At 42.7% G+C, this 25,297-nt stretch overlaps 1 protein-coding gene across 2 annotated transcripts; it reads left to right on the top strand.

Annotated features, from left to right (window-relative positions):
• Positions 1 to 631: 631 nt before the first annotated feature.
• kcng4a (potassium voltage-gated channel, subfamily G, member 4a) lies at positions 632 to 25,117 on the top strand. 2 transcript variants are annotated; one of them, XM_069163003.1, is made up of 5 exons: positions 632 to 1,127; positions 3,897 to 3,967; positions 4,068 to 4,578; positions 4,673 to 5,314; positions 23,410 to 25,117. In XM_069163003.1, the coding sequence occupies exons 3-5, from the start codon at positions 4,471 to 4,473 to the stop codon at positions 24,274 to 24,276; spliced, it is 1,617 nt and encodes a 538-aa protein (XP_069019104.1). In that variant the 5' UTR covers positions 632 to 1,127; positions 3,897 to 3,967; positions 4,068 to 4,470; the 3' UTR covers positions 24,277 to 25,117. The 2 variants fall into 2 exon arrangements, with proteins under 2 accessions (XP_069019104.1, XP_069019105.1); XM_069163004.1 differs by lacking the exon at positions 3,897 to 3,967.
• The last annotated feature ends 180 nt before the right edge of the window (positions 25,118 to 25,297 follow it).

The raw sequence follows: 25,297 nt of genomic DNA, 5'->3' as shown, positions 1-25,297 counted from the left end.
GCCCTTCACAATTCTGTGCAGATGCATGTTCTCTTGTATCTGTGGCTTTCAAAGTTAGCTAGTTCTTATTTCTGTTATGTCAAACATCTGGCCTTCCCCTCAAGGATTAAAGGACACGCTAGTTTGCATAATTTATTTTCCAGTAATACATTTAAGAAAAGAGACAAAAGTAACCTGTTAATAGAGATCTTATGTGACCAGACAACTCAGCCTTTGCACATTATTCAACTCTATTTCTGTTTTTATCTTAATAAACAAATAATTGTGCCGTTTCCAAATAAAAATAATAAGGATACAAAATAAGTGAGTTTCAATTAGACAACTCACTGAACAATCCTCCTTTTTCAAATCATCCAATTTTGACATTAAGTGATCAATAAAACAGATCTCTGCTTTTTGATATAATATTATCATACATATCATATTTTACTGTGTTTTCCTGAATGAATTGTGATTTCACTACTTTCCCAGCAATTTTCCTCAAATTGCTCATAAAAAAATCTGTCTCTGAATTAGTGCTGGCCTGCAGACTTATTAGTGACGATAATTTGGGAGAGAACCGCGCCCCCTGTTGCGCGCGAAAAAAAAAAAAAAATCAGAGTAGGAACTGCGTCTCCTCACTGTCCTTGAATTTCACATTACCTAAAATCAAAAGGGAGATGAGTCGAGCGGAAACTAAAGAGCCGCACACCGCCTGCAGCTCTGTTCAAAAAAAAAAAATCCTCCTTTCTCTAACCGGGGGACTCGCTGTAGACTCTGCCCCGCCGCTGCCGCGCCTTTTCGTCACCTTAACGCAAACTTGCAACTTGGGTGAGCTTGCCCGGAGTCTCCTCCTCCTGCAGCACCACTGTAACGGGACACTTCCAAGCGCACCCAACCTCTACCCGCTCCCCACCTCTGGTGTGTTCACACTTCCACCGGCTTCGGATGATGCGGACGCCGGAGAGATGTTCCCATGATGATGATGATGATGATGATGATGACATGTGGCGGATGACGGGGGGGGGGTCGGTGATACCCTGGTGTGGTGTTGAATGAGCGGAAGGATTCTGAGACGATCGAGGGATTTTATTTTTTAACACGGAGCTGGCTCGGCCATCTGGAGATGAGTTACGGGGCTCGGGGTGGTAAGATGCACTTCATAAGTTATGATGATGTTTGCGGCGGTTGTGTTTGCGGCTTCGCGTTCGTCCGAAGTTGCGACGAGCCGTCACGATACTTAAAAGGAGGAATGCCGGTGTGTCTCGCTGTCACGCCGACACTGCAACATACAGTACGATAAGACAAAACTGTCCCACGTTGTCTGAGTATGTCATGTGGAAGTCGTTGGATTTAAATTTAAAAGCGAAATTGGCAGTTTTTTTTTTTTTAATTCATCTGAAGATGTAAAATACCCTGTTTGACTTTAAGCTATTTATTTTCAACCCCACGAAATTATCTGGACACGACTTGGTTGTTCGATCTTAATTAAGCGTCCAATTTATCCCAGTTTAATTAAAGGTCTGAGCTTGATAAGGGCGCAAAATTGTTTCGCGGTACCCAGCTCGTGTGTGTGCTTTTGCAACTTGGTGTGTGTGTGTGTGTGTGTGTGTGTGAGAGAGAGAATTTTCTAACGGTACATTAAAGCAACTCGATCAATTTTAGACGCGGATTTCTCCACCAGCTCCTGACAAACGCAGTCACTGTTGACTGTAACTGTGAATATAAAGAGATCCCAGACTCAATTCTTCATAGAAAATGGCCAATGTTGATATAATAAGTAAAAAGTATGGATTTGGTTTTTTTTACTCACCTCCATATTTTCATAAAACTTGAATATAAATTTGATTAAAATAATGGATACAGTTCTAATTAAATGTCATTCATAAATGTCAATCTTCACATGAGTTTTCTTTCCACTTCCTCCCGGTACTGTCTGTCTTTTGTGTCCAGAGGAGCTCGAAATTGGCCAGTAACACCAGTGTGCTGCTAAAAACACTTTCTTCAATTAACATTCCTCTAGGGGAAAAAAAACAGCCTCTTCCTTGGGGAATAGGGAATGATTAATAAATAGTTTATCATGTTCTCCTTTCCCTGTGAGGTGAAATTTAAACACCAGCATCAAGACGGAAGTGATTTATTGGTTACTACAGTACAGGATCTTATCCTCCTGGATCTGAATTAGCAAGCACACGTCGGTGCTATTCAATGCTTCAAACTATCTGCTGTCACACATTCAATAAGCCTGCGGTCTCTGTACATGGATACCGAGCAGAATAATGTCGATACTAGTGATGATATTGATATTCTGGTGAGCAGCATTGGTTTAACCCGGACAAGCCCTCAGTTCCCGTAAGACTGCAGGTCTGTTTTAGTCCAACAGGACGCCATGCTGAGCTAACCATCAGGGTTGTGAGTCAGGACGAGTCACAGTGACAGATGAGTGTTGTATTTGCGCAGTAAAATCTTACTTATCTTATATCTGTTTTTAGACATTGGGTAGAAACGTGTGGACTTGAGACTGACATTGTAGCTTTTTCTTCCAATTCAAACAATTCAAAACAAAAACCCTCTTCAACTGCTGCCTTTACAGATTTGCGTTGATCTCTAAAGGTTGCGGTTAATTAAAGTAAACAGGTAGAGGTATTTATATGTTTTGACGATCAGCTCAGTTGTAATTATTGAGTTAACAATGGATAATTGGATTGCTGTCCTTATCAAGGTTATTAAACCAATCCGATGTCATGCCAGCGGGTAATACACCTGTCAATTTACCCGACAGCTGTGTCAGTGTCACGTTTTGCCTCGCCAAGGCAATAAAGTACGATGCCTTAAGTTTGAGCAGCAAAAAAACAAATTAGGTTTGGGAAAATATTTTTGGGGGTTAAATATGACAGTCGCAATTTCTTTGGGGTTACAGACCAAAACTATTTGCTTTGGGTTTTCGAAGACCAGTGGATCGGGTGAAAGTCCCTCCCACCCAGATTTGATCACTGTTTGTATTTCGTCACATGACCTCCATCATACGACCCTCTTCTTCGACTTGTGTCATGCGTATACTTCTCACTCTTAGGCGGGGCAAAATGTGACACTGACATGGTATTTGCTAATACTCTGATGGGTGTATTACTCTGTGGTACCGGGCTGCATTGAACACATACATGTTTTTCCTGTTTCAAAAAATAAAAAAGTAAACCATTGACAAGTCTTTTTAATGTCCACTGTTACTTTTTGCAAGCTGCAAGTCTTCATGCATGAAACGTATGATAAAGTAACCTGGCAGTAAGGAAAATAGTTTAGCTGCAAGTCAGCTGCAGTCAAGAAATGTTAAATGAAAGGCTAAAATCAAACTAACTATTTAAGGTTTTGCTACATAGCGAAGCATTCTGGGCAACTGTAGCAACTAACAGTGCCAATAAGTTTCAGGGCAGTTGTGTAGCCAACAAAAACATTTTGGACCCCGTGTTTCAGTGTCTGTTGCTCGGACTGCTGCCCATTCACAACAGCCTATGGTGTGAACAATGCTATGCAACTTGAATGTTCTTTTCTACAGCTATTCTTTAACACTCATACTGACTAAACCAGCCAGACCGTCCTTATTGGCTCTTGATTTGAGTGTAAATTCCTTTGCTTTCCATTCAAATCCCGTCACTGACCACAGTGAGTGGCCATTTATAGCAGCAGAATGTGTCCGTCTTGTTTCTCACTGAAAGCAAGTGAAAGAGGAGGGAGGAGCCTACAGCACTGCAGTCTCAGTTAGGTGTGCTCGCTCTGTCTCATCCTCACTCTTTCCATTTACCCTCCCATCTATCTTTCCCTTTCTTTGGACATTCATGCTCTATATTGTGGCACCTGCCTTAATCCCAGTCCATCCTTGCTCCATTATGACATTTATCTCTGTTTCTCTCTCATGCCAGCACGCGTCTAGGCCCTCCCTAATCTTGCTGCGGTGACACAGAGGAACCCCGGTCGGTCCCCGGACACCTCGGTGCTGCACGTTTGGCTCTTTGACTCATCCAGCTCAGCCTCTGCAGCTATCAGCTGATCAATCCTAACCCAATTTCTCTATTGGGGCTTTCCTTTTCTAGACTCTGGCTTCAGACCAGGATTACCAACCGATCCGTTGCTGAATCCTGATGACGACGTCAGAACCTACACACATTCAAATGAGACAACAGGTTTCCTGTCACTCCCCGTTCCTCTCCTTTCTTGGTTTTTGGTCTGTTGGTTGGAAGCCAAAGCCATCGCTCGTCTGCAGCTGAGAGAAAAACTCTGATACCAAAAAAGACTGAGAGCTACAGCCATTTGTTCGGCCGGTAGATGTGGGCAGTGGCAGGAATGTACAAGTTTTAACGTAAGTAGCTAGAGGCTGAAAAGACTGCTGTTTTTGAGACAGAAAACTTCGGCAGGTTCCCGTCTGTGGACTCTTTGTGTCTTCGTTACCCGGTCTGAGCTGCCCACCCTGGAGCAGCGTGCCTTCCAAATGCTGCCATGCCCATCATCAGCAACGCCAACCATGACTTCAGTAATCTGTCCGTCAGCGATGACAGCAGTCTTGACCACATCTTCACTGAGATCCCCGAGACTGAGACCATCAAGGTATGAATAGGATTACCAATCAAAAAATAAATTAAAAAATAAGCGATGAAGTTGTGGATAAATAGTTCACAAATATATCCTATTTTCTTTTCAGGGTGTTTACTACCAGAGAGCTCAATTCATCCGTCGGCCAGAGGACCTGCAGTCCATCGACCATGCCCTGCTGGCGGTGATCAACGTTGGGGGAAATCGCTACACTTTCCCTTGGAGCACCCTGGAGCAATTCCCCCTCACCCGACTTGGCCGCCTCCGTGGCTGCCGGTCGCCCGAGGACATCGCCAGCGTCTGCGACGACTACGATGAAGCGCGCAAGGAATTCTTCTTCGACCGCTCGCCATCCGCCTTTAGGGTCATCCTCAACTTCCTGGCTGCGGGGAAACTCCGGCTGCTGCGGGAGATGTGCCTCCTCTCCCTGCACGATGAGCTGACCTACTGGGGCGTGGAGATGACGTACATGGAGCGCTGCTGCAAGAGGAAGATGTACACGCGCATCGAGGAAGTAAACGAGCTGGAGAGGCGCGAGGAGGAATGCAGGCAGAGAAACGCCATGCAGCGGGTGACAGTGGAGGAAACACGCTACCGAAAAGTGATGAACTGGCTGAGAGATATGGTGGAGAATCCGCAATCTGGTTTACCAGGGAAGATCTTCGCCTGCTTGTCGGTGATCATGGTTGCGGTGACTGTCATCAGCTTGTGTATCGGCACCATGCCAGACCTCCGCGAGGAGGAGGACAGGGTGAGTAAGCCAGAGTATGTTGGCCTGTTGTGAATGTGGTTGGTAGCAGCAGAAGAAGGTTTGAACTAAATAATAAGGACGGGCCATTGTTTCTGATTTTCAAATTAGTGATTACAAAAAGAAAAATGTAATAGTTCATGCGACTATAGTCTTGCCGTATTTCCCTTGTTTCCACTGGCCCCTGCTGGTAATGCGTTAACACTGCCACACGGTGGCAATAATGCACCTAAAGGCTGTCCGCCATCTGCTAATTACAACAAAAGGAGGAGGAGAAGAACACGTTACAACGAAGCTCCAGTAAAACAAGTGCAAGTGGGGCTCTGAGATTAGATGCTACGGTGCAAACAGCGGAATCCTGCAAAACGCTGCTTCAGCCATCTGAGCGGAACTCCTTCACAAAATTGAATGGAAATGAGTTGCAGTGCAAACTCTGCCAGGTAAAGGTAGCATATCATAAGTCTACCGTAGCTACGCACCGGGATTAAAGAGAAAAGCACAAAGCATACTGTCCATCCACATATCAACAGTCAAAGGTAAGTTTTGTTGCGAGATGAAGTAAGTTTGATGTTTAGACGTGCAGAGAAAACAGCCCTCATCTCAAATGTGATCGCTAAAAGCGTGATTCTCATCAGAATGCAAGAGTTTATGAAGTTTGAGGACATTTGTTGAGCCAGAGTTTACGACATGAGTTCTCTCTCCTTTTTGTGTGTGTGCGTACATTGAGCGGCGGCGGCGGGGTGCGGGGAGTGGGGGGGCTTTTTCTTGAAATATCCATCATTACTAAATAATCAATTAGAATGCGTATACTTAAATGGGGCTCCATCATCTCTGTCTGTCAGCAAGATTTATCGTGAGTGGTGAGTTTGATTACAGCTGTCTCTCACAATCAAAGATGCAGTGATCAAGTAACAGAGCTGCTCATATCTTTTCACGACAAACTGGATGATCATTTAGGTATTAATCCCAAATGATTCCTTTGTTTCCTGAAAACTAACGTTGAATATTATTTGTCCACTGACCATTAGTGTCCGAGTGTGAGAAAAAAAAAAATGCAGGAAAGTCTTGTCTTATTCATTTCAGACATTCTGATTCTGCAAAAAAAATGTAAAATGTAAAACTCCCTGTCGTCACACCCTCTTAAATTTCTCTGCGGGACGCTGCTGTGTGTCCTGTGATCTGTGTCTACCCGTAGCAATGTGTGATAATGAAGCCCGAGCTGCTCACTGAGGCCTGTCCCGTGTCTGAATAATGAAATGGGCATACTGTATGTTAGAAAGAAGACATACTCACACAAAATGTGCATCAGTAGAGACAGTTTCGAGCTGCACAATTTTGCACACACATACATGCACATACGGGCACTTGCACATGCAATAGTAATGAGTTCATCCACTGTAACCGATACGGCTCTCTCTAAATTATGCACGCATTTACTCTCTAGTCTTAAAACTAAAATATGACTGCAGAATATCCACTGTTCAGTTATGAACTGTTTCCTGCTCCTCATAATGACATGTACATTTTCACCTACAGGCCACGGGTTGATCTTTTTCCGTAATTTTAGCGACTTCCCCCAGTTTGTTAACCCGTCCATCAGTAAAACGATGCCCATTTTCTGCCCAACATGCCCCTTAAATATGAATCAGAATGTAGACGTAGGTCCTATATGTCTACAGAGACTTGATTGCTGGAGGGAAAACTCTGCACAGCTGTTCAACAGAGGCGCCTTGAGAAGCAGCATCTCTGTATTGATTTTGATGTGAGCAGTTGCAGGCGGCCGAGGTATTACGTGCAGGAGGGTATAATATTGGAGAGTTTAGCGAGGTGCAGAGCGCCGGTTGCAGAATGCTTGATGAGTTGCAAAGGCTGAGGAGAGCTCTGCCGGGACGGGTCCAGTAGTTGGTGACGGTCACAGGAACACGGGTGGTGGAGCCGGGGCACAGGACTGGACAGAGTTCCTGAGTCTGATTCACTGGGTGCTTGTAAACCGGCAGCGTTGAGTGATGTTTTTGATGTGGACCTTTTTCCAGCATATGATCCGTTAGCACTAACCTTGAGGGAAACAGCATCGTGGAGTCAGATGTTGTTGGGGATTTATTTTCTGTGGAATGATGCCTGTGACAAGGTTCACAACAAAAGAATCAGATATACAGAAGGATTCACAAGCAAGCCGATATTCAGGGAGCAGAAGCAGACACTTAGTACAAGTGTTGCTGAATGCAAATGGAGATTGTATTTCCTGATGTAAAGCAACACTCTTGCATTTTCGTTGAAAGCAGGAAATTGTTTTTTCCTGCTTGTAATTCTCGCAGGTAAACGCAGCAGCAGTGATCGGGCAACCCCGTATCACGCCAAAGCATGTATCACACCCGTCAGTTCAATAGAGGATACGATTAGCCCGAGCAGTAACCTCTAAAGCTGAAAAATAAAGCCAACACCGAAGTGCCAAAACTTCCCCAAATTGCAACTTGAGGCTGACTTCTGAAGTGAGTCAATTCCCTGAGACCTCCATGTAAAAAAAAACCCAACTTTACAGCTTTAGTCTTCATGACTAATTTCTACATTCATAACTGTACAGTGGGGGCCTTTCAAATTGTAATAAGGCTTAATGTTGTGTGTGAAGAAAGGCATGGCTGCTTCGAGTGACAGGTGGGTGCTGTCACAGTTGGGGAACCAGCAACCAGGCCTCATTAAAGCTCCACCCATGCACCTCCTCTTTGCCCAGGCTTAGTCAGGTACTGCCGAGATGGACCAGAGTGATCCAGAAGTGAGTTTCAGAAACGCAGGAAACCTACATGTGACATCATGGTTTCTACATACATTCTTTTAGATACAGTCAAAGGTTTTGCCTCACCTTGGCTTGAAAAATAAGACGCCTTAGGTTTAGGCGCCAAAACCACATGGTTAGGGTTAGGAAGGGTTTCGGTTTAAACAAGTCAAGTGAAGCAACAGTAAGTATTGACATAACATACAATATGTAACCACCTCACTCACGTCACATAATATATGTCCAAGCCAACTATTGCTGTGTTATCGATTCAAACACTGGTCATCCATGTGAAATTTCTGTCTTTGCCTCCGTCACGTCACCTTCTCTTTCAACTCTGGTCATACATGTGTGTACTTTTCACACCTAGGCGAGGTAACATGTGACAGTGACACGGTATTCTCTAGTGGACTGACAGGTGAATACAGAGACAGTAAAAGTAATGGGAGAAATCTAATTATCTCACACACACACACACACACACACACACACACACACACACACACACACACACACACACACACACACACACACACACACACACACACACACACACACACACACACACACACACACACACACACACACACACACACACACACACCCCTGTATTGATTCCTGGTACAATAGTGTTTCATTAAAAAAGAAGAAACTCTGTACTGCTGTGAGTAAGACTGTGTGTGTTTGTGTGTCTCCATGCTTTGTGACAACAATGTAGGATTGTATTATAGACACCTGACGGCCTCCGGAGGACGTTGTGGGTCATAAGGACATTTAGGTGTGTTCATCCAATAATCTCTTTGCATGTCTTTGAAAGAGAATGGCAGCTCCATTCACAAGTAAACTAATCCATCTGCTGCTTTCATGTTTTTCTCTCTGTGTGCTCCATTGTTTCAAACTATCCTCCCTACGTTCAGCTACTGAACTCCATTCTCAGTGTCCAGCTTCAGCAAGCCCGGGCATAAGCAGCAGGTTTCCTGTCATCTTCATTTCACATGGCCCCTGCCATTTGTCTCTCTGCTCTGCTTTGTTCTGGGGTGAGCCAAAATTCCCTTGTCCACTCATCATCCATCCTGCTTTTCTGCCTGCCTCTGTTTGGGTGTAAAATGAAAGATAAAAAAAGTGAAAGATGGAGGAATAGTCGCATAAGCAGTGAGAGTGAGAGATAGGAGAGTAAGAAAATGCTTTGGGAGAGAGAATTAAAAGGGTAAATGGAAGAGACCAAGATTATGGCAGAAAATATAACAAGAGATAAACATTGCTTCATATTTCCCTTCCGCCTGCTCCTGTCTGTCTGTGTAATGTGTTTCTGCCTGTCCTCAACTGATCCCGTCTATCCAACAGTATATCACTATGAGCTAAATGCTTTGGGAGGAGTCTTTATCTTAACGCTCAGTATCAGGCCCTCTGATAATAACCACTCTTTCATCCCTCTATCTCCTGCAGTGGGTGTGTGTCGCTGCACTGTATAAGTGCTTTGCTTCTTATGTAAAAATTCTTCAGGTAGTTCTGGAGCCATCATTATTTCCTTCAGGCTGTTTATAGTCGCGGCATTTTGACAGAGCACAACCTTAATGTGTTTCAAAATTGCAGGTAGATGCATGAAATATAGATCCAATTAGATTTACCGCCTCGTGGTTGTTTACCCCTGCCAACCAGCCAAGTTGCAGTTTAATTCCATGTCTGTCAAGACTCGACTAATGTATGTAGTGAATACTTTAAAAGAATTTGGCCAATAAAGCCGATTCTCATCAAGAAAAAGTTGTCGCCATGACCGTAGATAATGTTTCAAATAGGGATGTTGCAAATAGGGATGTTGCAAATCCTCACCATCATAGACGTACGAGGGGAAACTAAAAAGTTCAGAGACTGCTCCTGTTGCATGAAAACAGTGCGCAGCACAGTAACTTGCACGGAGCAGGAGGAAGCTATAACCTTTGTGTGCAAGTATTCAAAGTTTTGTCACTTGATTTACATCAGCACCTGAGTTACACAAGTATTTGTGACACCTGGTCTCAGCCAATCTATGATTTCAACATGGACTTGGGCAGAGAGGGTACATCAAACTTTGTGTCAAACTCGGGAAATCGGAAACCGAGACCCTTGAAATGTTCATCAGAATGGGTTAAAATTGGGGTCACAGTAAACTTGACTTTTGACCCTTGACTCCCAAAATCTAATTAGTTTAGTCTTTAGTTTAAAGAAAGTCCACTTAAGACATTACGTTCACAAGAACGGGACGGACAGACGACCGGAAAACATAACTCCTCCAGCTCTCGCTATCACCATCGCAGAGGAATAAAAGCTCATCTATATCTTAGCATGACCTTAATCAAAGAAGCATGTATGCAACTATATTCTGCTGCGATGACGAGTCTTCTTTCCTTTCATGATTTCAGTGTTACGCTATATATATTAAACTGTTGTCATTCTGGTCAGGGCTCCTTAATGCAATCCTTCTGTAGCAGAAGCATGAATGTTATATTTCCATCAGTGTCACACATTGAGTAAAAAGACATGACAATTCCAGACTGTTTCTAGGTATTTGAAGACGCTTGATTTTCACTTATTAAATGTTTTTGCTTACTTTGTACAGGGACAAGTATATAGCATGAACCGATGCATGATACCACAGCACTTATGGACTGAGCTAATTTGCATTCCCCTCCCTTAAAATGGGCTTGTAAAATAGGTAAAATGAAAACACAGCACTCAGCAAGAAAATACAGGCACAAACTAGAATAGAATAGAATAATCTGCCTTTTTCTACTGTGACAGCCGTCCTTGACCCAGTACTGACCTCTCTAATCTCCCTCAGTCAAATCTCTGGCTGGCAGCAGTGTTCAGACCAAAAAGAACAGGGTGTATGCCGGTTTTTGTTTTTTTAAACTCTCTGGAAAGCTGCAAGTCTCAGCACACATTGATAACCTGCCTGAGTGGACATCGTGTTGTTGTTCAAATGTCAAACATCCACCACACCGACGCCGACTTACTTTGCACGTTTCTGAGCGTAACTTTTCAAGCAAACTCTCTCCCTGCATTAATTCTCATTCGTTTACCACATCTACATCAAAGCCTTTTACTGTCAGCGACTGTCGCTTGGATTCACGTCTTTAATATTCTCGTCGGGTGATGGAGTATTTTCAGACAGGCTCATCACATTTACTCTCCTCTTTCCTAATTCAGTCATTTTCTGGCCTGAGGAGTAATTGAAGTGGCCGTTTTATGTTCTTAATGCCACACATTGAAGTGGGATTTGCTGTTCAATAATTACGTCCCAGACCATCAATCACAAGTATCTGGAGAGAGTGGGACAGAGAGAGAAAGAGAGACAGCAGAGTCGCAGACTTAAGTATCAGATTGTGAGTTTTCTGATTGACTGTCCCCTTGTTCTTAAGCAGAGACGTGTCAGTAATCTTATTGAACCCATAGAACTTGACTGGGCTTCATGATTATTGAGAAGATAGACAGAGTATGATTTCTTATTGTGTTACGAGACAAAAAATAGAGCGAGACGGAGCGTAAAAAGAGATAATGTTCCCTGCAACGTCTGAAGAAAGATAAGGTAATTCTTTACGTGGTAGAGGGGAGGGAGGAAATAGAGGAGTCTGGGTTGCACAACTCCTGTTTCTCTCCTCCCTCCCGATCTCTCTCCGTCTTCCCCGAGGAGCTGTTCAAAGTTTAAAGACTGTCAGAGACATAGTAATATAACCCGGGCAAGAGGGGACACACACATCAACAGAGCACACACGCTCCCAAGGAATCCATACATTTCAGCATGTACCTGTACCGAAGGTGCTGTGTCCACCGAAGCGTTTTTCCCTGATGCAGCATATCTTTTAAATGGTTGTTAATGGGAGCGCCATGGCTCTTTAAAACGCCAGCACCGTGATGAAATGCCGAGCATGAATGTCAGGTGTTTTTTTTTTTTTTACTGGTCGCCAATATTTGAAAAAAATCCAACTTTGGGTAAAACGCTGACCTCGTCACTATCACATTCTACCCACCCATCCAATCACAGTGAAGGAGGGGCGGGATAAATGCCACAAATGTCATATCTTTTTCACCTCTGCACACATCTGAGACAAAGAGGTGATGCTCCTCGGATCTGCTGGTAATTTGTGTCTTTCCTTGAAATGAAAGTTCCAAGATTTATTGAGCAACACTTCAAATTGTGTCCTGCTCATACGAAACTACTCCTTGAACCGGAGTCTGAACAACTTCAGCTCTGGAACCAAACGATAGTTCTCGCACACACAAAATCTCTTGAACCCACATAGACCGGTGGGTCTGTCGCCTTCTTTTCCTACGGTCTTCAGTATTCCCTTCATGCAGAGCGAGTACTCTACTCTGTGCTGACATTTTTTTCTGTAAGGGCAAAATAAATTTTACTTTTAACTTTCTTTTTTCATGCACACATTCAGGACCTGCTCGAAATGGCCAGTCACGACCCACCAGTTGAGAACCCCTGACTGTAAAGCTGCTGAGCAACTATGAATAACTTAATTCAGGGGGTGTTTAATCGCAAACAGGTCTGCATAAAATATACAGTAAATGAGACCGCCGGAAGAAATGACAATGGAAGACTTCAGTGTTTGCTATGATGGGTCCACTTCTCATATCTGCGACTGCCAGAAAGTAAAAACAGAGTCTGTTCTCTTATCTGTAATTTTACACCAATGTCCAGCTCCACTGAGAATCAGTTGGAGGAGATGAAAGTGTTGGCCGTGATAAAATCTCAGAAGGATTTCTGGTTATACATGTTCAGTACATCTCCTGCTTCTGAACTCTGCAGAATTCTATTATGTGAATCAACAAAGCCACTTTTTCTTCTTTCAAAATTACCGTGTCTGAGGGGGAGTTGTGATTTGGTATCCAACATTTCTGCCTGGACTGAATGAATTTCCCCTGCAGCTCAGAGCAATGGAGCCGACAGTCTGATGTGATTAAAATAATGTGAGTTTGTGTTAGCATAATACAACCGAAGGCTTTCCCAAGCATAGAATTTTATTTAAGATAATTTATTTCCACACCTGAGATGTGAGTCACGTACTGTAACAGGAGATCAAACAGCAAGGCTTTAAATGATTCATTCAGTGTGTGTGTGTGTGTGTGTGTGTGTGTGTGTGTGTGTGTGTGTGTGTGTGTGTGTGTGTGTGTGTGTGTGTGTGTGTGTGTGTGTGTGTGTGTGTGTGTATTTACTCTCTTCCAGCTCATCGGACAAAACCTGAAGACAAAGCACCATCATCAATCATGAGCCTTGTTTTGAGTGTTTAACAACAGGGGCAGAGAAATTGGACTGCGTTCCTTAAATTAAATGGTTTTTTTTGTTGTTTTTTTATCTACTCCCGCCTCATAATTTCAGCCTCCATTAAATGAACATGAGGGGAGCAGAAATGGGTGTCAGTGTCTGTAAACTTTGTTGCCTCACCATGGTGAGACTGAGGCTGGCAGTCAGTCAGAGTGACTATAAGTCAAGGAAAGTAAAGAAGAGTTCAGTGGAACCGCTGGCTGGAGGGTAGAGAGAATATGACAGAGATGGAAGAAGGAGGAACAAACAAAAAAACAAAAACAGATGGAGAAAAAAATAATACTGAGGCGTTTTCAGTTGCAGAGTCAGAACGTTATGAATAACAGCAGATGACCTCATCACAGCTGAGATGACGTGAAAACCGGCAAGCGAGAACGATGAAAAGCAACGTGTGCTCAGTTCTTGCTGAAACAATCTTTCACTTTAAACTGTATGGCAGAGATAGTATCGTTTTAAAATCGTGCACGCCCTCATACCACAAGAGGATATGTAAATATTTGTATGACTGAACTGTATGTTAATTACCAGACTCCATTAGAATACATGACACTGATTGCATATACGCTGATGATTAGCATTCATATGCCTCTCCTGTCAGTAGTCTGACCATATCAGTGCAGAGCAGATTCCATGCCTATTACGGCCTATCTGGTTATGAGCTGTATTCCCTCCGTCTGACGCGCCGCTCGGCTGCCAAGTGGGATTATTGAGGGGGAACAGCAAAGTCTGAGGTGTTTATCCTGCCCATGCCAGGATGGGACTGCACTGCAAAGACAAGTACAGCACAATGCACCTGGGGCAGTTTCAGACATATTGAAGTTCTGACTGGAAACTTGACAAAATTCGTTTTGTTTACGCCTCGGTGCCGGCGACAGACGTGGCTGCAGGCAATCTGTTTTCCACTAGTCTTATCTTCCATACATCTGTTTGTCCCATTCCCCTGATATCTCAGAAACGCTTTGAGGGACTCTCTTCAAATTTGGCTCAAACATTCGCTTGGACTCGAGAGTGAACTGATTCGATTTTGTTTGCCAAAGGTCAAAGGTCACTGTGATCTCACAAAACACATTTATGGCCGTAACGCAATAATGTGTGCAATAACTATGACAGAATTGCACACAAATGTCGAATAGGATGAAACAATCAATTGATGGTAATTTATAACCAAAAGGTCAAAGGTCAACTCCACTGTGACATAAAATTCTGCAAAAACACTATTTTTGGCCATTAATCGCCATTTTAACTCAGGAACAGAAGGGTAGATTGTGACTATTTTTCACATTTGGTTGGATACTGAATTGGTGACACTAATTGGTGTCCACTTTAAAACTGGTGATTGCATAGATTTTCTGTGCTGACTGGTTGAGAACGTGGGTGAAACATCAATGTCTTTGTATGTCGTCATGTCTACAACTTTCTATTAGAATCAGCTTTACCGCCCAAACATGTGAACACATATAAGGAATTTACACCTAAAGCTTTATTAGATTCCTTCAAAGTTTTCACTGCACTAGTTATATGAGCCTGGATAGACAGGTTTGTAAACTGCAATTTAACTTGTAGGTGAGGGTATGTGACCACGAAACAATAATTCTGATTTCTAATTACTGGAGGCTTGACTGATAATCTAAAACAAATAGTATAAGACATTTATCAAGGACGCAGCCTTCACAGTTAAGTAGGACCACAAAGGAGAATAAACCTCTCTTTGATGTGTGCATGATCCAGGAAGGTTTGTCCTCCACAGACTAATGAGCACCGGCTCGAACATGAATTTCCTCCCCAAATAGGACCTACCAGACCAAAACTAATGGTGTGTGCATTTTCAAGAACTGCCATAAATTTAAAGGTTTACAGCTGGGACATTGCTAACAACGTGGTAAATGACCCTGGAAAATGGAAAGTTTGATGATATAATATATCCTGGTTTGGTTATATTTATTTGGTGATATATACCATAAAACAGCTGCCTTGAGCCATTGCAGCACATTAGCTCTGTAGACTGTATCGGAGATTGTGTGCTCGTTCTGAACAAATGCACAGCAAAACAAAATAAACACAAGCCCTGCTTTCCAATATCTATACGACCATACTATTCAGTATGCTAGAAAAAGATTTAGTATTTCCCAATAAACACAGTATGGAAAGAGTAAAACTGAAGATATGGATGGCGACGAAAAACAGCTGTGAGAGTAGCACACAAATTACACACATGTAAACACAAACAAACAACAGCTGCTCTTCTTCCTGAGGTTATATATACACAGCAGCTGGTGTCCACCACTGTGTGTCCAGCACATGATTGAATCACACTCTGTCCAGAGCCACCAGCAAAATCAAACACCCACTTCACACCCGCAGTTCCAACAATGTCATAGCTGAAGTCGAATGTCGTACCACTGCATTCAAACTCACAGCCAGCAGCAAGCCAGCACACTCTGCAGTAAATGTCCGTTTGGCATTTTCTTTTCAGTCTCATTTTCTGATGGGACATTTGCAACATCTTGTAATAGATTAAAAAAAAATAATAATAATAATAATAATAATTATATATATATATATATATATATATATATATATATATATATATATATATATATATATATATATATATATACACACAATTGAACAGGGTTATGACAATAAAAATAGATGATTCCTTTGCTTTGCTTCCTTTGTCACATCGCTGTTGTACCTGCAGTTTAATGAGACACTTCAAAACACGAGATGAGAAACTGACACTAAATTTATTTTTCAGTATATTTTATAGACACACAGGGGACTTACTTTACATTGTGCAGTATGTGTGATTGTGTGCACTGTGGTTCTACTTTGCACTACCATTTTTGAGGTTTTTAACAATGCACAACCATTTCCGATAAAACAATCGTGGTTAAAAAAAAAAAAAAGCACCTAACAAGCTGGACAAGCCGAAAACCTCATTTGTTATTTGTGTGTGTGTGTGTGTGTGTGTGTGTGTGTGTGTGTGTGTGTGTGTGTGTGCGCAGTATCCTGACAGACGGAGAATAGAGACATATGGGGTGTGAAGGGAGATCCCTATGCTTCAGATGTCACCTCATTCTCCTGTATCCCTCTACACCACTTTGCCACCCACTCTCCTTTTCATCTATTCTTCTCTTTCCTCTGTTCTATCTTTCCTGCCCACCTTGGCTGTTTCATTTTTCTCCATTAGGGTGTTTTCACTCAAACAAGCTGTTGGTCTTCGTCAGTGACGGGCCTCTAGAGCCGCCTCATATGGAGAGAAAACTGCTCAGTTCTGCTTTCACAGCCTTTACCATGTTGTTGGTGCTGAGCGGGAGGGAGCCGAGGGTCGTTAGAGTCAGTGGACAGCGTGTTTTCGGAGACTGGGAGGCTGTTTGCAGCTCTTTCATCCTTATATATTTCAAGGATTCTGGCAAATGAATGGGTGCATTCGCAACACACTGCATTTTCTCACCCTGTGTTCATTTGTGGGTACCTATCAGGTAACAGCGGAACAGCCTAATAATGGATGGAGGTGTCACATAATGCACGCTCTTTAATAACCCATGACCAGTGAACACAGTGCTTGATGTGCAGTATTTCAGGTAAAAACCAGCTTTCAACCACATTCCCTAATTCTTCCTCCCTTTCTCTCTTGGTCATCCGGGCTGTCCGCCGCTTCTCTCCTCCCTTTCAGTTCGCCTTCCTTTAAGATTTAAGCTTTTAAACGCAAGGTCATGGTCAATACAGCACTGTGGAGAAAAAGTGTTCAGTGGTGCAGGGTTTGTTCGAGGTCTGCTGCGAGGTAAAGTTAATGGTTGGACAGAATCTTTTCTTATCTTTTATTCCCGTCTCGAACGGAACCTCTTGATCTGTCGGGATTGCAGAATCATCACGGGGGAGACGGAGTCCAAGAGAGATGTAAAAGAGAGAGACGGAGATTCAGCTATGGAGTTATTGGGACATACTGTGAAAGACGTAAATAAAAAAAAAAAGTTGGAACATAATGCCAGGGAACATTTCTATGAATGATTGCTCAATTTTAAACACAGAGCCCTATAGTTAATAACCATGCAGAGGACAGAACAGCACACATCCATGTGTCTCTATATCATTCATGGACCAGTATGACATGAGGTCTTGTGCTAATTACCAACTGAAGGCAGCGAAATATGGAGCTTTATCTGATCCACAAGTCGAAAAGAAAACCACATTCAGTAATTCAGAGCTATAGAAGCTTTCTCTTGTCCGACAATAAAGAGACACATTTACACTTCAAACCCGCGATACACACAGTGACCCTGCTGCTGAAGCACCTGGCAGCTGTCTCACAGCACACTGATGGGTCACTAGCAGAGGGATAGATAGGAGGTTGTCAACAAGAATGTAAAACTCAATTGGGGCTGGCAAAACAACAAGAGGCAGCCGGCAGTTAGTCATGGTAGGGTTGGATGGTAAAATGAAGACAAATTACTGTTTAATATAAAGTGTTTTTGATTGCTATTCTGTGATCAATCCTTTATGTTGTCAAAGAGATGATGAAAGATACCCAAAACGCACTGATTTGATTTTTCTGACCATCTGCCCGGCCATTAGCACAAAGCCACACATCAGTTTAACAATCTGAATATTATTATAACCATGCAGTGAAAACCAGATGTTTGATCAGAGCGATGACGGAAAACCAATCAGCGGCTGCAGAGTCAAAGCCAAACATTAGCTTGTCAACAGAAAGGTCACGGTCAGGCTGTAATGTGGCAAACCGTTTCTATATTTTTAGATACAAGATATTGAAGCCTTTTCGCCAAAACCTTTATGAATATTCTCCTTCCCTCATTTTGGACTTAGCTTCTCTTAGTTTCTCAAACCAAGAGCACAAATGTCAAGATCGCGTAAACATTTTTGATTTCAGTTGTTTTCGGATCACACTGACTCAAATCTACTGTGTTCCACACTGTTTTCAGAGTGGTTTAAGTGAAGTGTCTAATTTAAAATTATAAAAATATTTGTACAATAACTGTTTACATAACTGACCTCTTTTGCATATCACTTACTCTTTAGCACTGTCGAGACAGTGAGGTACTGATTGGCTAAAAGTTGTGCATCACATTTTCTAACTAGTGTCATTATACAAATTCTTTTAATTGTAGTTTCATAAACTGAAGGGTGTGATTTAATCATGCTGGCTGCAAAACTCTTTTGTTCCTCACTGTCAAACTGTTGAATAATAGTCTGAGTTTGAAATAGGCCTTGGTGTTACTGTGTTGACGAAGCAGTGATGAAAGTGATGCACTGCAGCCAGTTATTAGTGTTTGTAATGTCTGATGAGTTATGTTATAATATTTGTTTTGTTTGTCGGGTTAAATGTTACATGTTTGTTATGTATGTAAAAAAAAAAGTGTGCGGCTTGAAGTGCAGCACGTATTTCATATTCTGACAAAGAACTCAAAATCTTAACATATCAGCTTTTACTTACTAGTGAGCTTCTTTTACAGCATTTTAGTCAAATTATGAAAGATTATTTTTCAGCGTGTGCAGATTATTTGTTTTAGCAAAAGGCCAGGTCCAATGCAAATTAGTTCATTTGGCTACAACTAACTGAACATCACAGTCATCTTCTTGTTCATCCCTTTTTCAGGTGTGACACGAAGATACAATTTACTATTCTATGTGAAAAAAGATGCAAAATGAAAAGAAGTTTGAACAATTGTATTGAGAGTACATTCAGAACTCCCGAACAACTATCAAAATCTGACAAGGCTCTGAGAGATCTGTATTTTCTGGGGACGTAGAGTCATATTTGTCACTGAATGCTCCTTTTGTTCATTTCTTTCTGGCTTTGGTGTTTTCTCTCAAGGAACGTTTGCATTTCCCACTTATGTGTGGGATTGTGTGGAAATTTAAATTTTCTCGTTTTCAAGTTATCAAACTACATTAAGGGGGAAAAAGGAAATGTCGTAATAACGATACGGCGGTTTCATATGTGCTCACTTCCAATTTCCCAGCCTGCAGAATGCCTTTTACAATGGTCCTCATCCTCACTGCAGTATTTGCCTCCATTTGACATTGAGATGTGTTCAAACAGACGATAATGTGAAAGCCCATGTGAGACAGCTGCCGGGGTGAAGAGTGTCTGCGCTGAAATGTGCTGTCACTTACAGTAGTTCCACAGGGAGTCATACGGAGGAGATAAGGTCAGGGAGATAGTTGGTTTTGTGGGAGGGTATTGTGTGAGAAATTGTGTGTGCGTTTAAAGGGGAGAAGGACAGAAGTGGAAAGCTTGGAGCTGTAACAAATGGCCCATCTTGCAGAGGGTGAGAACAGTGTCGCAAAGCTTTGATGGGCATAACATCAGCAACAGACAGAGAAAGAGCAGCGTGGAGGGGAATAAATGACAGGTAGAAAGTGCATGTGAGAGATATAGCGTGTGCGCTGTGGGGGAGAGAGCGTCTGAAAGATTAATGCAAGACAGACAGCGGGCCAGAAAACTCCGCAGGGATGGACATCATACAGAAAAAAACATGAGGAATGCAGGTAAGATGGAAGAGGAGGAGAGGCGGACAGGTTAACATTTAGTTAAAGATTTATTGAAGCGGTGGTTCTCAGGAAGAGAACCTTTCAACTACTGAATGTGTCTTTTCCTTTTGTAAATGTCCTCAACTTGAGGAACAAATATGCCCCAGTCAGTCCTTCAGACCTCTGGAGAAATCATGGGCTGTTCAGATGAAGCCATTACAGGTCCACTTTTTTACTGTGTGAGCTGCTGCACTGACAACTGCTGCAGTGCTGCTCTGGACCCACATGCGATGATTCAGTTTTAATATGCCAGACAAAATTATGAATTCAGTGGCATGGATACTTCCCATTTTAATGATATGTGGAATTGAAAAGGGCATGGGCAAATTTGTTTTTTGTAAATACATTTAAAGCTGTGCTAACTGATATTTTGTACAATAATGGAGGATTAAATGGAATCTAAATGAACGTGCAATGTTGAAAGTGTCGTCACCCCGCAGAGAATCATCATCAAAAGACTCTGGAGTGTCCCATCTTTTAACTCTAGTGCTTTTTGACCTTTCTTACGTGTTGTACAGTACTATATGTTATTTGGATAACAGACTAACTGGTATGTAAAGCATTGAGAAGCTATAGAGCCACATAATTCAGGATGTGAAAGAGTTCAAAAGAGAGTATTTGAACTTACTTTAGTCAGGTGGCCAGAAACATGACTCCAACTCAAAGCTAAAGTGTCTGCTGGATGTTTAAATGACCACCTGTTTGCTAACACATTCACTGTACCATAACTTGTTAAGGTGATGGGGTGCCAATTGACGTGGCCATACACAGGCTCAGATTATTATCTTACTGTTCATTTTTAAATGAGTATGTTGTAATCATGTTCAGAAAAGGTTGAATTTGTGCCCATTCCTGAGCCATTTTGTAATCTCTTATTGTGAAGTAGCAACAAAAAACATTCCTCCAATTAGGCTGACATTTGGTGCAATTATGATGATGGAAAAGCTGAAGTAAAACAGTGACAGAAATCTGCTTTAAATTTTTACTTGCACACAACTCTTAATAAATAACTGCTCTCTTTGACACGTTTAGGCACTTATGAGTCAGTTGCTGGTGTAACAGACAAGTGGCATCCCACTGGTGTGCCAGTCATTACAACGACAAACATTGCTCAAACTCACAGAACTGCAGTTTAGTGGAGATAGCAGTTTCCATCCATCATCTATACCCACTTTATCCTGAACAAGGTCATGGGGGGGCTGGAGCCTATCCCATCCCACATTGGGCGAAGGCAGGGTACACCCTGGACAGATCGCCAGTCCATCACAGGGCCACATAGAGACAGACGGAAACAAAGACCATTCACGCTCTCCTTCACACCTAAGGGAAATTAACCTGTGGTGCATGTTTTTGGATTGTGGGAGGAAGCCGGAGTACTCGGAGAGAACTCACACAGGCACAGGGAGAACATGCGAACATGTGTTTGAAGGATGCATGGAACATGTAGAGAACCATGGAGGGAGTTGTGTTTCACTTAGAGGAACACTGAATGAATGAAGAATTTAATGCAGAAAGAGAGCAGCGTGAGGGGCAGGCGGAGAGTGAAGGATGAGAGGGGAGGTGAGTCCGGAGAGGGTGCTGGACGAGGAAACCGAATGAGTGATGAGAAGGTGGAGATGGAGGCAGGCGGTGAAAGGAGAGGGTGGCAAGGGAAGAAAAGAAGGACGAGGCAGACGGAAAATGTATGAGACACATCCAGAGAGATAAATGAAGGAAGTGAACAATGAGAAAAGTAGAGAAAATGGGGAGCCGATGATGAAATGAGCGGCAGAGAGAAGACACCAAACAACGTCCATCCAACATAGACAGCAACGCTGCCCAACATGCAAATCCCTCAAGAAAAAAATAAGTAAGAACATTCTGGAAGATGAAAAACAATCAAACTGTAATCTGATGTTTATCTCCTACCATATTGTGGCAGGAGGGACACTTTGAGGCCTGGAGCCTGAAATTTCCCTCTGACTACCATTTTTCTAAGTTACTGCAGCCAGATAATCCAAATATGGAAGACAGGGTGCTGCCTGAGGAAACTGTCCAGCTAAGAAAAACAACAACATAATGTTCCTTCAGCAAATCCTCGTAACAACACGTTTATATTCTAGTGGCAGAAGTGACTGAGAGGCAGAGCAGTGTGATGCAGTTACAGACGTGTCATGGTTGAGTTTGGTGGATAAGTCAACTGGATTTGACTCTGGAGGTTTAACTGCACGTAGCCAAAGTGCTTTATTTTAACAATGATCACAACTGTTCCAACACATCTTGTTGTGTTATTTACGTTAAATACGTGACATTACACTGTATATAAAAAATAGACAAAAACTCAATGCTTGAAAAGTGAAGTCAATGCAGAAGTGCCTTAAAGAAAAATACCGCTGAGGGCCACTAGGGGCTGGCTCCAAACAAACCTTTTTTTTCTTCCACAAGTCATTATGCTCTCATTAGATATTAGGTATGATCCATTTGATTGATGTGCCTGGGATGCAGTCACACTGACAGTATAATTGAACATGGCTCCTCCTCCCCAGCTCTACCTTTTTGTCCAAATATGGTCATTTCTGGCTACAAAAAAAAAGTTGCCACTTGGACACGAACAGTAATCTTAGGGTGAAAGTCCTGCGTTTGCATGCCTACTTTATACCCCGTCCCCTGACTGCTTCTATTAGTCCCGTCATAATTACCGTAACCATTAGAGGTCGAAATGAACATAAATATACAGTAGGATGTTTTAGCAGCACTGTCATTTACGGCTATGAAGAGGAGTTGAATGTTCTATAAATGTAAGTTTTAATTACTGTAACCTTGTTGACAAAGGTCCCTTCATCCTTCTAAAGTAGTAATTTAAATATAAACCACAAGTCCAGTAGTCAAAAAAACAAATGCGAACAGTATAAGCTTGTTGTGAAAGTGAACTTGGTTGTTTCCCTGCTGAATGGTTTTGTTTGTATGTTATCTTCAGTGCCAGTCTTCATTATTCAATACTAAAATGAGTGATGACTGATATAATTGAGAGAGAGACAGCTCACAAAGCTTTGAAGAAGATGGTCAATTAACAGCAGTGTTCTATACTCTGACATAGAGATTTTTATTATTGCATAGCTTTTCCTTGATACTGTAAGTTAGAGGGCATGCAAGCCTGATTGCATTTTGTCACCACTCCCACAGAGTATTATATTAATCTTTGAAGTCTTCCCAAATGAAATAATTGATTGATTGCGGCACTGTAATATCTATCAGCGCAGCGGCGGTAGCTTTAGCATACTGAGTGACTGTAACTCATGATTTATTAATGATTACCAAGGATGATTATCTGACCTCAGGATTTTTGTCTTCTCTCCATCTCCCCATGATTTTCTCCTCATCTGTCTTCCTCCCTGTCAATCCCTGCTCCTCTAATCCTCAATCTCCCTGCCTCTCGCCATCTCTCCACTGACTCCCCCTCACCTTTTCTTTCTACCTCAGGGTGAGTGTTCCACCAAATGCCACAACATGTTCATCATAGAGACGGTGTGTGTGGCCTGGTTCTCCCTGGAATTCATCCTGCGGTTCATTCAGGCTCCCAGTAAACTGGAATTTCTCCGTGGACCGCTCAACATCATCGACGCTATGGCCATCCTCCCCTACTATGTCTCCCTTGTGGTATCAGAGGACGACCCGGCCCTGGACCACGAGAGGCCCGGAGGAAGTAAGGGCTACTTGGACAAGCTGGGCCTGGTCCTGAGGATCCTGCGGGCCCTGAGGATTCTCTATGTGATGCGGCTGGCTCGCCACTCGCTTGGCCTGCAAACGCTGGGGCTGACGGTCCGGCGCAGCACCCGGGAGTTTGGCCTCCTTTTGCTCTTCCTCTGCGTGGCCGTCACCCTCTTCTCCCCGCTGGTCCACTTAGCAGAGAGCGAGCTCACGGGCACCCATGACTTCAGCAGCATTCCCGCCTCCTACTGGTGGGCCATTATCTCCATGACAACGGTAGGCTATGGCGACATGGTGCCGAGGTCCATCCCGGGACAGGTTGTAGCGCTGAGCAGCATCCTTAGCGGGATCCTCATCATGGCCTTCCCTGCTACCTCCATCTTCCACATGTTCTCCCGCTCCTACCAAGAGCTCAAGATGGAGCACGACCGACTGTTCAAAGAGGAGTGTGCGGCTGCTGCGGCTGCTGCTGCTGCCACCATGGGGGAGCTGCAAGAGGTGAGCGGTGAGGAGGAATCTGCTCCGCCTGGACGTCTAGACAAGGACAGTGTGCACTCACTGGAGTCTCTGGCTCTGCTGGGGAAAGGTGGCAAAGCTGCAGGAAATAATAACCACGGCCTTCCAGCAGCAGCTTTCTGAACAGTATTCTCAATAACTGACTCAATGCTAAACTTCCAGGAAGATAGGAGTCCACTAATCTCTCTGTTGCATACAAAGAAAGTGACTACGGCCCCCAAAGGCCTACATCCAGTTCTGTGTGGTGTTTGAAAGAAAAACAGATTCTACACACGTATTTCTTTGGTGTTGATAAGGAGTACGAGCGCGCACACCTCAGACCGCACAGAAACTGAAAGACTTAATAAAACCCTTTAAATTGGATGGTCCACTTTGTCTGACCAGAAAGCCTCTGCAGCAATATTAGTAACAGGCTGCTTCCATAAACATGCAATATCCAATCCAAAGTTGCTTTTCCTTCCACTGTGAAAATACTTCTAAGCCTGAGTGTAAATTTCAGTTTCATTCTCATTACTTTTTAATATGTTGCCTACAGTATGATCTCAAAACGTGTCTCATACTGTATACTCTACTCTTCTGCCATGAATTCAAAGAAGTGCACCTCTTAGTTTTTGTTTTTTTTGAGAAGCTTGAAGCCATGTCCGGAGAAGAAATATAAACAAACTGATAGTTTGATCCATATATAACATATATCCTTCTCTCACTCATGTATATTTGTATGCTTGGACTCAAAGAAGAATTGATGGATTTTCGATTCTCTACTATAAACGCCAGGTAAACTGTGTTGAAATAGGATTGAAGATTTTTTTTTTTTTTTTTTTTTTTTTATGAATGAGGAAATTAAACGATGGTGAGAGGAAAGGAGTGTTTGATTTAGAGACGGAGGGTGCGCGAGTGAAAGAGTGTGAACGCTAACAACCATGAAATGTACTTTGCAATGCTCCAAATAAAAACTCTCCTATAATCTGAGAGAAATCCATTTTCTAGGCTGAAGTTTTTTTTTTGGTTTGTTCTGGGTATCTAATCTCCTTGGCTCACCCGGGATGCTCAATCAGAGTCCTGGCGCTGAATATTTCTGAGAAGAAGAAACAGAAACAGCTGTCCCAGCCAAAAACAGATAAGTACACTGTGAATTCTGTGGCAA

This window comes from Embiotoca jacksoni, unplaced genomic scaffold (assembly GCF_022577435.1).
Source record: "Embiotoca jacksoni isolate LCO1_2020_lvr unplaced genomic scaffold, fEmbJac1.0.p SCAF_3, whole genome shotgun sequence".
NCBI lineage: Eukaryota > Metazoa > Chordata > Actinopteri > Embiotocidae > Embiotoca > Embiotoca jacksoni.
The sequence above is the reverse complement of the archived record's forward strand: the minus strand, read 5'-3'. Positions and strand labels throughout refer to the sequence as shown.